At 36.5% G+C, this 14,696-nt stretch overlaps 3 protein-coding genes across 10 annotated transcripts; 1 reads left to right on the top strand and 2 right to left on the bottom strand.

Annotated features, from left to right (window-relative positions):
• Positions 1-1,100: 1,100 nt before the first annotated feature.
• On the bottom strand, positions 1,101-4,390 carry LOC120014576 (mitochondrial inner membrane protease subunit 1-like). 8 transcript variants are annotated; one of them, XR_005471580.1, is made up of 5 exons: positions 4,006-4,321; positions 3,691-3,915; positions 3,299-3,409; positions 1,572-2,438; positions 1,101-1,495 (listed from the first exon to the last, which is right to left on the bottom strand). XR_005471580.1 is itself a non-coding variant. In XM_038866561.1 (5 exons), the coding sequence occupies exons 2-5, from the start codon at positions 4,132-4,134 to the stop codon at positions 2,388-2,390; spliced, it is 516 nt and encodes a 171-aa protein (XP_038722489.1). In that variant the 5' UTR covers positions 4,135-4,231; positions 4,364-4,390; the 3' UTR covers positions 1,101-2,387. The 8 variants fall into 8 exon arrangements, 5 of the variants coding, with proteins under 5 accessions (XP_038722489.1, XP_038722492.1, XP_038722493.1 ...); XR_005471581.1 differs by having other exon boundaries at positions 1,101-1,492; positions 2,164-2,438; XR_005471582.1 differs by having other exon boundaries at positions 1,101-1,482; positions 2,164-2,438.
• A 774-nt stretch (positions 4,391-5,164) lies between these two features.
• On the bottom strand, positions 5,165-5,694 carry LOC120014400 (glucan endo-1,3-beta-glucosidase-like). Its single transcript, XM_038866344.1, has 2 exons — positions 5,378-5,694; positions 5,165-5,278 (listed from the first exon to the last, which is right to left on the bottom strand). The coding sequence occupies exons 1-2, from the start codon at positions 5,574-5,576 to the stop codon at positions 5,244-5,246; spliced, it is 234 nt and encodes a 77-aa protein (XP_038722272.1). The 5' UTR covers positions 5,577-5,694; the 3' UTR covers positions 5,165-5,243.
• A 6,011-nt stretch (positions 5,695-11,705) lies between these two features.
• On the top strand, positions 11,706-14,696 carry LOC120014376 (beta-amyrin 11-oxidase-like). The gene is made up of 8 exons (XM_038866318.1): positions 11,706-11,957; positions 12,273-12,750; positions 13,127-13,393; positions 13,471-13,560; positions 13,680-13,758; positions 13,854-13,966; positions 14,041-14,162; positions 14,445-14,696. Exons 1-8 carry the CDS (start codon positions 11,743-11,745, stop codon positions 14,539-14,541), a joined length of 1,461 nt encoding a protein of 486 aa, XP_038722246.1. The 5' UTR covers positions 11,706-11,742; the 3' UTR covers positions 14,542-14,696.

The raw sequence follows: 14,696 nt of genomic DNA, 5'->3' as shown, positions 1-14,696 counted from the left end.
GTTCTCGTTACCCTAAACCTTAAACTCTAGTTACCGTTAACAATTGCGCCCCAATCATAATAACATCATAATTTTCTCTACATTTATTTTTTTTTGTAATAAGTGGCACTAATCTCCTTTTCTTCTTAATTAGATCAAAGAAAAAGAATTATTTATGTACAAAATTTTTACCTAAAATCTCATCTATTTACCCCATTAATTTCACATATGGCATTAGGGAAAGGGGTAGGTGATGAAACAGTTTAGGAAACATTCACCAATTCTAAGTTACAATAAATCTACCATATTTAGAAGATATGTTTTCTAGAAGCTTGCATACCTTTCATGGTATTATGCAATCTTCCAAATATGGATGGTGGGCATTACACAGGGCCCAGCTATCAAAAATCGTGTGGAATTTATTTCTTTTCTCCAAGTAGTTTTTATTTTTCTTTCTCATATGAAGTATGGCATTTCAGTCAATTTGGCTAACGAGCTCGTTGAATTGTTCTTTAATCTTACCGCGTTGACGAGCTTACACAAGAGGGTGAGTGGTGGTGTTCACCGGAGTGTTTCGGTTCGGAAACCGGTTGGCAATTGATTTGACCGAGGGATGGCCGTAAGAGAAAGGATTCCCCGCTGGTGAAAAAAATCACGATGCCAATTTCAGCACCGGATGGCGTCACGAGTTCGCTCGCCTCGTAATTAATATACTATATATAGCTAAATCACATATATGAGACCCAACTCTTATAGAGAACCTGATCAAAGTCGGGCCCTGACCGGGCTTTTGAGTAAGGATGAGGAACCGTGTATTGGCCCGAGGTCAGCCCAGCCCAGGATTTTGGGCCCAAACTTAAAAGTCGGGCTTATCAGTCGGGGCCGAGCCTGAAGCTTAGGCTCAAACCCAAGCCCGTCCTGGAAATAAAACTCGGGCCTAAAAAGGATTCGTGGAATCTCCTCAATTTCTCTGCAATGACGGGTGACGGGCGCCCGCGGGACAATATCTGCCAAAAGTTCGCATCTTTTTCTCGCCACGATCTGCTCTGAAGTTCCTACTTAGCAATCTGCATGCTTGACACAGTAACAGGAGGCCTCAAAAGTAGAGTCAGATTTGTCAGTGTGTCCAAATAAGCATGGTTTTATCACTTAAAAAGTATGCAAATAATGCCAAAATCAACAGATCCCCCAAAGGATGCAGTCATGAAAACCTGCAACTTGTATAAATTGAATGAAAACTGAGTTTATAAGACTGGTCTATCGATCGTCAACCCAACATCTCAATCGCGGGTTGTCCGAGTTCACTGCTCCCTCAACTGCGAAAGTCTGCAGTACTCCCATGACTGGTGCACCTGCTCAGTCTTCTCAAAGATCATCCAAGATGCAAGAATATTGCTATCGGCAATATATGTCGCCCCCTGTCCATTCTCAAATCAAGTTGTTTGTCAACTCTCTCAAATGAGTTACGCCATTACGTTTAGACAGTAAAGAGGTGCAATTTATCTGCAAAATACTTCTTCACAAAAGAAGAGTTAGAACATTACTTTTAGCTTGTCAAAAGGAAAAGAAAAAGAAAAACAAACGCACATTACTTGTAAGCAACTAGTGTCAAGTTTTACATGTTCTTCACAAAGAAAAACTCCACGTGAACTTGAAGACCTGCTATTTTCTGAGCCACAAGGCCATGTTCTTAGACTTTAGCTCTAAAATGGGTATGCATAAAGGGAGTATATTTTAAATGATTTGATGCAACAAAGAGTGCCTTTATACTCACATTAGCATTTGGCAAAAGAAGAAATTGTTGCATAGAGTACACGGGACAGCGATAGCTCGAAACTTTTCCTTCCGCCTACCTTAAAACCGAAAGAGGGAGCCTCATAAACTGACATCCCAATCATTCTAAGAAGCAGCAATGACCATGAGCACTTGTCGTGAGAGCAAAGGCCTCCTGAGTTACTAAAGAGCCTTACGACAATCCTATTTATGATTAAAATTTCAAAACCAAACACCACTGATTACAGCACTTAGTTATGGCTGTTTTCAACCGTTGCCAATTAGTCTCTTATCAGGGAATGAAATGGCCTATATGAATTACAGTCTCTTGCTCTCAAAGAATTGGATGGAGTCTGTCCATCAATAACTTCAAGGATATACCAAAAAGTTCATTCTAATGATATAATTTACCTAATCAATTGGGTGATTTGCTCTCTTCACCATAACTTCATTGTCTCTTCTTTCTTAGCGAATGTCACGATAACAAAGTGGGATTGCAGTGGCAATCTCTCGCAGGAAACAGCGCATAAAAGCCAAAACAAGATTTCAAAATCATATAGATCTTAAATAATACTGATTGCTTAACATATATCTGTGGCAGCATGGCTTAGAAAAGTTTACCATTCAAGATTAAATCACTTATCTAGCTCTTTCTCCAAAGGTCCAAAGTCTTTAGGTGGCCATATCTGGAATCAGGATGTGAGTGATTCAAGAGATCATCAGAAAACAATTTTAGAAAATAATCCAAATAAAGATGTACACAAAAAATGTCAAGTAAAGCAATACACAATCAAAGTGACGGTTAAATATAACAAATACCAATTTTCAATGACAGTAATAAGAATAATAATAATAATAATAAAGAAACTTGTAAGGGACAACATATATACTTTGGAGCTGGCCGGCATGTTGGGCTTGGGAATTCTCGGTTACAAAAAAAAAAGACAACATATGTACAGAAGCGGTGAAATCCAGTAAGAGATAAGTAACTGAGCTTCGTATGCATTCCAATAATCCAACTTGGAAACAAAAGGGACAAATAAAGATAAAGAGAAGAAAATACATGCAACATCTAAACCCAAAAAAAATAAATAATAACATTGTAGAGAGAGGACAAATATATTGCAAGTTTGCAACTTACAAGACAGTTAATTTATTCTCTCTTCTGTGTTTCAGTATATTTTTTTTCACTAGCATATACTCCATAGCCTCACAGGCCAACAATGATAAAAAAAGGATAAACCTAGCAGATTCCTTACAGGGTTTAAGCAATAAAAATGATACAGTTGGCCGAAACAAAGGCAAGTTTGTTTTTTCACAAATCACCAAAGCAATAATTTATCTCGATCAAATTACATATCAAATACTTTACAACTAGGACCATGTAACACAAATTATTCAACTGACATATTCTTGACGAAGTCAGCTAAATGCGTAGAAATAATCTTATAAGTAATGGATGATTACAAGTAACGTGCCCTATTTGGAAGGATATCACAAACACGAAAATTCCATGGAAAATAAGCTTGAGGAAAGTTGGGCTCACCCTCCAAAAGACTTTGCCTTCAAGAAGGCCATAAGGAACGGGACCAAAACGCCTGGAATCAGTGGAAGCATAGATGTTATCTCCCTGTACCCAGAGATGCCCCTTCGGAACCTAGAAGATAGGTGAAACTAGCATTACTACACCGCGTATAAACCTATTAAGCTCATGAAAAGGAAAGCACAAACCCCCTCAAAAAAGAGCATAGCAGATGTTGAAATCGTATTGACTGTAAGCCGTTCGAACATTGGAACCTCAGAAACAAATACAAACTCTCTAAAACCCATGTACCAGAATGAATTTTTATAAAAGATTCTTCAAGACCAATCAATCAAGCACAAACCCATGATTCAACTAAAATCTCTAAAACCCATTAGGCCAATTATCAAACGTACCACAATTGTCTCACATCTATCGCTGCTATTAGGGTCTACAACATAGGTCATACTGTGACCCTCCATACCAATCACACGTTTTGTCACAACCTTCCGGGGAGCCACAGGTGACCGTACAAGAACAATGTCTCCAGGTTCCACCTTGCCGAACCGATGTGAGAGCCGCTCTGCCAGGAGAAGGTCAGCGGTGATGTTCAGGGTCGGAAGCATGCTGGGGCCGGAGGTCTGCAAAGCACCCAGTTTTCAAATTCCACCAAAAACAAATAAAAGGAAAGAAATTTTTCATGGGGATTGTTGAGGGTCTGAAGTACTTACGAGAACGACAGTGCTGATGTGAGTGTTATTTTTGAGATGCAGGAAGCAGAGAAATTGGACCACAAAGAATGCTTTATCGAATAATACTTTGTTATTGGCGATAAACTCCCTCAATCTGCTCACTCCCATTCTCTGTCATACAGTACTAAAATTTGGTTTGAAGATGGAGGATGGCGACGCTGCAAAGTACGGTCCGCTAGTATAGACGGACTTCACGGTTCGGTGTCTGCCAAGAAAAAAAACAAAAGCCTAATTATGCGTACAGTTATTCAAACCCTCCTCAACAATCAAAATCGTTAACACGACCCTAAACTTTAGAAATACTCCAAGTACCCCGTCGACGTTTAAAGATTTTAACCTTGATTACTGTTTACATACTTTACTCAATCTTATCCCACGAATAGTCGATTACTAATGCTCTAATCTCTTTTAAGTAGTCGTAGGTTGTCGGGTCATATCAAGGAGTATTGGTTGAGGTGACATTTGAATTGACAATTTAACGAAGATGCTTTCTAGTCCGATCTCTTCTTCTTCAATGTGTGGTGACACGTGTCAAGTGTCTCATTGGAAGAATATTTTTTTGTATTATCAATATATATTTATTTATTTGTTTTATAAACTATTTTAAGGTCCAACAATTATCGATTACAAATATTGAGAGATTTGGATTGGTGGCTCAAGAGCCACCCCTGTGGATGCTCTTACTCAATATTATCCCAACAAACAGTCGATTACTAATGCTCTAATCCCATTTAAGTAGTAGTGGGTTGTCAGGTCATATTGAGAAGTATCGGCCGAGATGACATTTGAATTGGTGATTTGACGAAAATGTTTTCTAGCCCGATCTCCTATTCTTCAATGTGTGGTGACATATGTCAGTATCCCATTGGAAGAATGTTTTTTGTAATATCTATATTTGTTTGTTTCATAAACTATTTTAAGGTCCAACAATTGTCGATTACAAACAGAATGAATCCTGAATTCTGCGCTAGACTCAAAAGGTAGTCATGGTTTTGCACTACCAATTCTCTAGTGAAGATTACAAATTAAACAAGACTCATTTTGAATAGCAAATAACAGATAAATCAGAAGGAAAAGTAGTTATTCCCATAAATTTAAAAAGAAGTTCAAGCAAAGAAAACAAATTAGTCCCTAAAGTAACACTTTTTATTTATTGTTTCCTAAACTTCAATCTTCCTCTTCAAACACATTTCAACTCAAGCTGCCATAATCTCCCCCTACTCATGGTACTCATACTTGCAATCACCATAGCCTGCAAAAGAACAAAACATAAACAAAATTGATTCCTTAATAGAAAACCCAGTAAGTCATCTCTGAATCTGAATCTAAATGCTACTATAAATTCGCTTACTCGGATCATCTGTGACGATGAGACCAGTCTGACTGAAATCACAACTTGATTCCCTTCTCCCAGTTCCCTGGTAGTAAAGATTCATAGCGAAAGAGGCGTGATTAATTCGAGTTGTCGGGTTGAAGCATGGACCTGAAACATCATGTATAGGACTACAATCCACATGGTTGCAAGCGAAATTGATGATTTCCTGCAGCATTGCATCGCTTGTTGTAGGTTTTGGCACACACCAAGTCCCCTACACACAATATTACTACATACAGTTATTACAGACCCTTTTCATTTCTTAGTTTCTACTGCCATGGATATTTTGAAATTTACCCTCGTTTCGTTATCGGCTAGAGCTCCTCCTGTGGGGCAGTCCAAGCCTCAGATTGATTAAAAGAGACTAGAATTACATCTGAGATTCATTCAAAAGGATTTGATAGACAGAAAGAGATAAGTAGACATACATACCACTCTCATAAGTGCAGCTACTAGTGCCTACAAAATGTTACACAGAATCAATCAAGACGAATAATGGTCGATGCAGATGTATGTCGTAGAATGTTTTCGAGGACATACTCGGGTCGGTGGAGGAAACCAGTCCAGAGTTTGTGAAGTTGCAATGTGACTTGTGTCTTCCCATGGCTTGGTAGTACAAATTCATAGCAAAGGAGGCATGGTGCATGTGTGAGTCAGGGTAGAAGCAAAGACTCCCCTGTTGTATCTGGCTACAATTCACATGACCACAAGCGTAGTCCAGGTTCGCAATCAGCTCATGATTCGTGGTCGAAGGGTTCGCGATGCACCAAGTTTTCTGCAACATTAACAGCTAGTGAATAAACCATTCCCTGTCATGTCAAGAAACATCAAATTTGAAAGTGAAAAAAGTAGTGAAATTTTTCTTTCTTTCTTTCCATACTTCACCTGTCCATTTGTAGTCTTCAAAGAAGCCGAGTTGAGAAACAAAAGCAAGGAAAAGAAGGAGCAGAAAGAGAGCGGAAGAGTTGGATAATAAGGCATTGTGATTGTGTGAATTAAGTTGGTGATGGAAGTAAAATATAGAGTGAGAGACTGTTATTTCCAAGCTCAAGCTTTGTGTCTCTACACTGCTTCTTATCATGCATATTATATAAGTCCAGAACTTTGAAGGAAGTAGGGTTTGTATGAAGGGAATTAGGTAATGCTCAGCATTCATGCTTGAAGAGGTTGGGGGTTCACAAGTTTATTGATGGTATTACCTAAATAACAAAAATGTCAAAAGAAAGATTTGAATTAACAGACCAAAATCAGATAACACATATATTTGACGGATCAAGTTTAACACAAGAGGGGGGTGAATTGTGTCCCCAAATTCCAATTGGAATCCCTTTTTAAAATTTAAACAAATTAATGACAATTAACACATAGCACACAAATTTGGACTCTAATGATTATCCTAATCAATATTCAATCCAATGCAAGATGTGATACAATATAGTGAATGACCAAATATCAAATAATCAAGATTTGCACAAAACAGATTTTCAAACAACACACTGCACACAGATTTTTCAACTCAGGTTTCACCTATCAAATGATGTCGAAATGCAACAAAATTTTATATGCAATGTCACAACACCTTAATAAACACTATATCAAAATTTCAGATTAAAATTCAAAGTTTAAGTAAGTCTGCTAATCTCGGACAGATTAGGGTTTTGAAAATCCTGCAGTTTGAAACAAGTAGTAAATATAAACAAGTAAACAAAGAAATCAACACAGCGATTTATAGTAGTTCGGAGACCCTTCTCCTACGTCTACTACCTAGATTCACCAACCTAGGATTTTCCCAACTCCACTAAGGTATGGTTTTAAGAGACCCACAAAACTCCTTACACCAAGGGTTTCTAAGAACTCCCTCAAACTTCAATGTTTACAATTTCCCCTAACAAAGGGAATTTCTCAATGGGATTTTCAGCCAAGGTTCTCACAGGTTACCTCAAAGGTATTTGGTGTGGAACTCTCAAGATTACAGCAACACTCTCAAAGATAGGAATTTAAGAACAAGAGAGGTTTAAATTGTAAGTAAACAAAGCCTAAAGGATATAGGAACTTCCCTTTTGCAAAAGCAAGAGTAGTGAGAAGTCCTTAATTGTAGATGCTTGTATTGGAGAAGATTGTTGTAGCAAATAGCAAGAAAGCTTGATGATTGATGTACTTGATAGCAAGAGGTTTCTCTCAAGGATAATTTTTAATTTGCTTCTCCAAGTTGTATGAAAGGGAAGATCCTCTTTTAAAGGCAATTCTCTCCTATGCTTGCAGCCATTGGATCAAACTTCAAGAGTTGATCTCTACCATCCATTGCAGCTCCTAATCTTGGTCATTGATGATTTGAGCAAACAAATCTCCACCATAGAGCATATAGACGTTGGAAGCTTGAGAGAAGTCAAGTTGTACCTTTCTTCCATAAGTGTTGTCACAAGCACAACCCTTTGATCAATGTACGTCTTCAAATCTTGACCATTCAAACTCTCTTTAATTCTCAACCATGGATGTAAATTGTACTATGCCATCTTGTCCCTTCATTTTGAATCAAAGACTTCAAAAGTGATCCCTTAGTCAAGGATCTTGTTTGATTGCACCAACCTAACTTTCTTGGTAGCACATGTCTTGAGTGAAAATGTCAAGGATCTTGTTTGATTGCACCAATCCTAACTTTCTTGGTAGCACATGTCTTGAGTGAAAATGTCAAGGATCTTGTTTGATTGCACCAACCTAACTTTCTTGGTAGCACATGTCTTGAGTGAAAATGTCAAACAAGAATATATCACTAATGATAGAGAGGACAAGGTTTGTCCCACATGTTTGAAAAGAGTTGTATCTCCATGAAGACCACAACCAATAGCCTCAATGTTTGATTCATTCAACTTGATTAAATGCCTTAGTGGAAAGTTAGCAAATATAGGATTTTTCATTGTTTCCTAGAGCTCCAAGCTCATTCTTAGAAACAGGACTTCGACCACTCTTGAACATACTAAATTCTGAGCCATATGAGACCACAATGATGATTAACCTACAAGGAAATAGGAGATAGAACTCCCCAATTGCATGTAAGCTCAAAGAGCTTCATATAGAGCGCATAGGTTAATTACATTAGAAAAACAACCCAGAAAATTCATATTACTGGATGATAAATCATTTTATATGTATTAGAATGTCCATGTAAAATTTCATAACAATCGGAAATCGTTTGGTCACTCAACCAAGCAATTAGATCACTAATAGTGAAACCGATAAATTCTAAGCGTAAATTCAAAGTCATTTTGCAAACTCAGTGTAAATGACCTTTTCTCTTGAACTTTACTAAATCAAATATGTTCATAGTGATGAAACTAAGATGCACACGAAATTTCATTTAAATCGGAGTTCATTTGGTTCACCACGTTCACAAAGAACACATATGCACAAAATTAGGTAAAACCTAGTTTTGGCGGAATTTAAGCATATGACCAAATATATATGTGATGCACTTAATTTCTCATGAATATAGTCCTAGAACATATATTAAACCTTCTTGTGCATGTGGTTCAAGTTTCAAGTCATTTGGACCTAAGTTGGTTAAGATATGATAATTGGAAAATTGATGCTCTAACTTAGTTCATGTATGTTTGTTTTCAAAACTTAATTTCCAGCACTATCTCAAAAATATATAGTCATTTAAATTCAATTCATATAAATCAAATATTGCTTTAATGTTTCATTATCATTTATAATTGATTTAATATCATCAAAATTAGACATATAGGACCATAGGTCCAACAATATTATGTAATGACAACTAAGAAGGTAACAAACATTTAAGGAATCATATTTTACTTGGAATTTCGTGTAGAGCGTTGAATGTTAAGTGGGTCATACATGTGTCCGTTAATCAATGACTATCACGCATAGCACATATGATTGAGAATAAAATAGGGGTTATAAATTAGGGGGCCTGTAGCATATACCTGTGTTGATGAAGATCGTGTAGACAAAATCGTCATAATGATTTTCTGATCACTTGATAACATGCTCGTTAATGACTCGTGAATAAACTCAAGAACTGCTCGCTAACAAGATTGTGAATTGCTTGGAAGAAAATTCGTAAACATAACTTATTAAGCGTTGGCTTGCTCAAATAATATATAACTCCAATCGAGTTCGATCTCATCAAAAATATTTGCAAACGTTATAATTTGAAGAAAAAAGTAAGGAGTTGAAGATGGAGGTTAGAGAGAGGTTTGGCCGAAAATACCTGAGTAAATATTTGCTTTGGGGCTTATCAGAAAAAAATGTTCATTTTAGGCCTAAGTCCCTATGGTTTTGTTCTTATTAAAACGGTCCTCGAGTATTGAGGTGATGGGTTTGACTTATAAATCACAATACTTCAATATGCTCTCCAAACAATATGGGATTTTGTCATTCTAACAAAAAGCTTGAACATGCATGCTAATACTGTAATCGGCTCGTTTGCAGCCTTCTGTTTTGATTAAGTGATAACTGAATAACTAAAAAAATTAAATAAAAAACGTATCTTCAATATAATTAACTTTATCGTATAATTAAAATTTAGTATGAAAATGCAAGTATCATATTTTTCAAGAAAAAAAAATATATTAACAATCTGGGGTTTTAAGGATATACTTATCTTTTTAGAGAAAATAATTTTTTGAGTTTAATTTTGTTATTAATGTGAAATTAATCCTTAAAACTGTGTTATATGTATGGAATCATATCTACATTATTTATTTATAAATATTTGTTTTGGCACACGAACCCATCAGCTCATGGCACGTGTGTTTTCAGAGGGCTGGTTTTGGTTTTTGTCAAGAAAATGGTGCTCCACTGTTTTTCCATTTTTGGTAAATGTCTAGAAATACTCACACATTATGCAACATACATACAGAGCAACACACCGCACCCCAAAGGAAAAAAAGAAAAAGAAAAAAATATTTCCGACAATATAAAGTAGAGAATCGATATAAAGACAACTGGTGGGGTATACAAATATTATATTTAATCATAATCCTTATCGACTGATCGCCTACTTATATAATCGGTGGACTGAGTGACATATGGAAATGGTTAGTCAAAATGGGGTGGCTTGCTTTTCTTTGTTTTTTTTTTTTTTTCTGCATGCGGCAACGAATCTCGTACAGTGTTTTTCCAAACACACCCTATATTTCTAGGGAATTGGTCTCTCTCAAACACGACAAAAGTCTTGGACACCATCCTGGGTATGTTACAAGTCCCATAAATTATCCGATGGAGGTTCCAATTCTTAGTTATAATTCAATTTAAAAATATGTTAAATTATGTTTTAAAATGTGTTATAGAATGTTTTAATGTTCATAATGATAGATTTTAGTTGATCTTGAAAAAAAAAATTAATCCTATTTTTTTTATAACTGAAAACGACATCGTGTAAGCTCGCTTTTTGAACATACAATATAGGTTTAAAATTAGGTCATCAAGCCCTCGCGCATAAAAATTTGCACCTGACAACAAGGTAAGTTGGGGCAAAGCTCAGTGCGTAGCTACAAAGATATTGTTCGTAGTGAGAATTGAATTCATGACCTTCAGAGTTCATACGGTTTAACCTCAGAGATATTCATCAACTAAGCTATATTACCCAAGTGGTTTCCCAAATTTAAAACCCTAAAAAAATTAAAATCTAAACCCTAAATCCTAACTTTTTAAGGTAAACCCTAAATACTCTAATATGTCCTTTTTTAAAAAAACATGATTTTGAGGATTGTAGCTAGTAATTGTAAGAGCACTCACAATGGGGGTTTTTTGTTTGCCCATGGATGACAAAAAGGTGAATTTTATTGCATCAGTATACAAGTATTCATGCTCCAATGGTGTAATTGTGCTAGCCTCTTCTCACGGTCTCATGGATGTGTGCATGACAAATTCAATGCCTACATGATTGCTCATGGTTGGGCCCCACAACGCATATACACACATATTTTATATCAAAATCAATACTGGGTCTCACTTCTATTACATAAAAAGTAAAGCCAATAAATGTACATCATTATACCAATATATTTTATTGACCTAATAACATCAACAAAACATATCATTCAATACAACCAGATCAATAAAATACAAATCTTCATGCATTACCTATGCTCCAATAAAAAAAAGTTGTTCTACTAATCCCTCCAGCAGCCAAGCTCCATAATTGTCATCATAAAAAATGAGACGAAATTCATGTAGTGGGGATCCAGCTGGCACTGATGAGAAAGTTTTTGGAGTGCCGGCAAAATGATGTGGGTAGTGCAATAAGAACTTCACAATCCTATAAATGAATGTGCTTCTTCTTTCATCAGACACAAGAAAGAGAGTGTGAGGAGATGGCAGATATCTTAGAATTGGTCCTTGTAACCGCTGTTGCTGCTTACTATGTGATCTGGTTCCTCAAGAGAGCAAATGAATGGTATTTCTGTTCAAATAAGAAGAATCTGCCTCCAGGAGACATGGGATGGCCTGTCCTTGGAAACATGATTCCCTTCTTGAAAGCCTTCAAATCTGCTAATCCTGCACCTTTCCATGACGACTTGATTAAAAGGTACCCTTTTTACTTACAGTAAGTGCGATAATAATGTACCCTCACTTTGATCTAGTTTACTAAGATAATAAAAAAGCTCACTAAATCCAACTCTGTGATGACCCAACAAAACCCACTCTTATTTTTATTTTATTTTTTTTATATATTGCTTTGAAATATTATCGATGTGTTTTTGTGTTTACAGTTATAACATAAAAAAACACTTTATGGGCTCCCAAAAAGATTGATGTATTGCTTTGAATCATAACATAACAAATCCCAAAAAGATCTGCAACACTTTGTTGTGCTCCCAATAATCCCAATTCCTGAGTGCAGGTATGGAAAAACAGGTATATACAAGAGTCACCTGTTTGGAAGTCCAATAATCATCGTCTCTCAGGCTGACTTATCAAAGGCGATCTTAACGGATGACAAAAATTTCGGACTCTCTTATCCAAATATGAAGGAGCTTTTGGGAAAGAGGTCAATTTCTAATCTAGATGGAGACGAACATAAACGTTTACGCCGGCTAACAACTGCTCCGATCAACGGAGTAAAGGCGCTGTCTGGTTATATTGAGCTTATTGAGCAGGTGTTCATGGCTTCACTGGACGAAATGGCAAGCATGAACAAGCCTGTAGAGCTCTTCAGTGAATTGAAGCTTGCGGGATTCAAGGTTGCAACCAATATCTTCTTTGGACCACAAGGTTATTCGGTTCTTGAACCATTGACAAAGTTGTTTGGTTACATCACTACCGCTTGCTTGGCTCGAAAGATTAACATCCCTGGATTTCCATACTATAAGGCTCTCAAGGTAAAATTAATTTATTCACCAGTCTTACGGATTCCATTGTTTTTTGTCTCAACTATCCCAAATATTATGATGGACGTTCACGTATAATTTCATATCAATAATAATAATATCTCAATTATCGCAACTATTGAGTTGTACCCATAGAATTTTATGTGCATCATGTGGGATACATGGAACTCACGAATTTACTTGAATTATGTGCGTCCAACACAGCTGATGGGATACCAACGGCTAGCATCTCATTTTTCCATTTCTATCACGTGCGTCCATCGTGTCAAAAAACATTGGATCGTTGGTCTTTCGTAATTTATTTGAGAGAGATTTTTGGAAATAAAATAGTTTTGATTTTTTTTATATGTTAATTATCACTTATCAGGCCCGACATAAGATGGTGGAGATTGTCGATGCTACCATTGAAGACAGGAAGGTGAAAATTAAAAATATGGAGTCTCATGAGGAAAAGAAATGCATGTTGGATTTACTGCTAGAACTTGAAAGTGAAGACGGTGAAAAAATGGACAATGAGACTATGATTGATTTACTTTCTGTATTGGTCTTTGGTGGCCATGAATCTACGGCAGTCATCACGATGTGGCTAATGATACATCTTCACGATAATCCAGAAATCTTACAAAAGGTTAAGGTAAGATCGATTTCTCCATTAACGTTGCTCATTGAGTTTTCATTACAATCAATAATGATTTCTTCATATCTTCCCAGGAAGAACAAGAGTATATCATAGCGAAACGACCACCGACACAACAAGGTTTAACCATGTCGGAGATCAAAGAAATGGTTTACACCGCCAAGGTATGTAATTCTTTCAGTACCGACCCACGGCTTATGACTTGTCCGTTAGATTTTTATTTTAGTGACGTGGAACTTTTCTCAACCAATCTTGACCCTAATACAATAACTTTGCACATAAGGTAATTCAAGAAGTACTACGCTTGTCTACTCTTGGAGTTGGAGCTTTTCGTTATTCAAAAGCCGATGTTGAGATGAACGGTTAGCTCTGTCTACACCCCTTTTCATTTCCTACGCTAATGAATTTCCTCATGGTTTTCGGTCAAAATTTGTGTTTCTATATATGCATATGATAGGATACACCATACCCAAAGGATGGAAAATTTTGGTCATGTACAAAGTCGTTCAAATGGATCCAGAAAATTTTCCCAACCCAAAATCATTCGATCCTTCAAGATGGGACGACCACGTAAGTATAATAATATACATATATACATACATGTTTGGTTTTTCTCTATGTATAATAACTTCTGTTTGTTGCAGAATAAAAATCTGAAAGCCGGAACTTACACACCATTTGGACTTGGGAGTAGGATTTGCCCAGGAAATGAACTAGCCAAGACCAAACTCATCGTTTTTCTTCACTGCTTTCTGCCTCACTACAAGTAAATATCCACTTCTCCTAACATTTCAACAACAGCGATGAGATCCCAGGCAACTACTATCCCAACTGCTGAATTGTACACGCAGGATTTTATGTACATCATGTGGAATATGTAGAGTCCACGAATTTACTTAGATTTTTGACATCTAATTCAGCAGCTGAGATAATGGGATGTCAACTACTGGGATTTTTAACATTTTCTTTTCAACGATATTTATTTTGCTATATGTTGTATATAGCTTTTAATTTTAAATCTCACCACTCCATGTAATTTGATGTGCAGGCTGGAGCGAATTAATCCAAAGTGCCGTGTTGTGTCCTTTCCAAATCCAAGGCCTACAGACAACTATCTCGTCAAAATCACAAAACTCCCAAAATAATAATCAGTGGAAGAAAGAAAATATATGTGCTCCACTTGGGACTTGAATAATTGTGTGATAAAGTATTTGATGTTGGTTCAATTATTGTAGGCAAGCACTATATCATATGTGGAATTATGAATCCATCGATCAATATATTTACCGTTTGGTGTCAA

This window comes from Tripterygium wilfordii, chromosome 14 (genome assembly GCF_013401445.1).
Source record: "Tripterygium wilfordii isolate XIE 37 chromosome 14, ASM1340144v1, whole genome shotgun sequence".
Classification (NCBI taxonomy): domain Eukaryota; kingdom Viridiplantae; phylum Streptophyta; class Magnoliopsida; order Celastrales; family Celastraceae; genus Tripterygium; species Tripterygium wilfordii.
The sequence above is the reverse complement of the archived record's forward strand: the minus strand, read 5'-3'. Positions and strand labels throughout refer to the sequence as shown.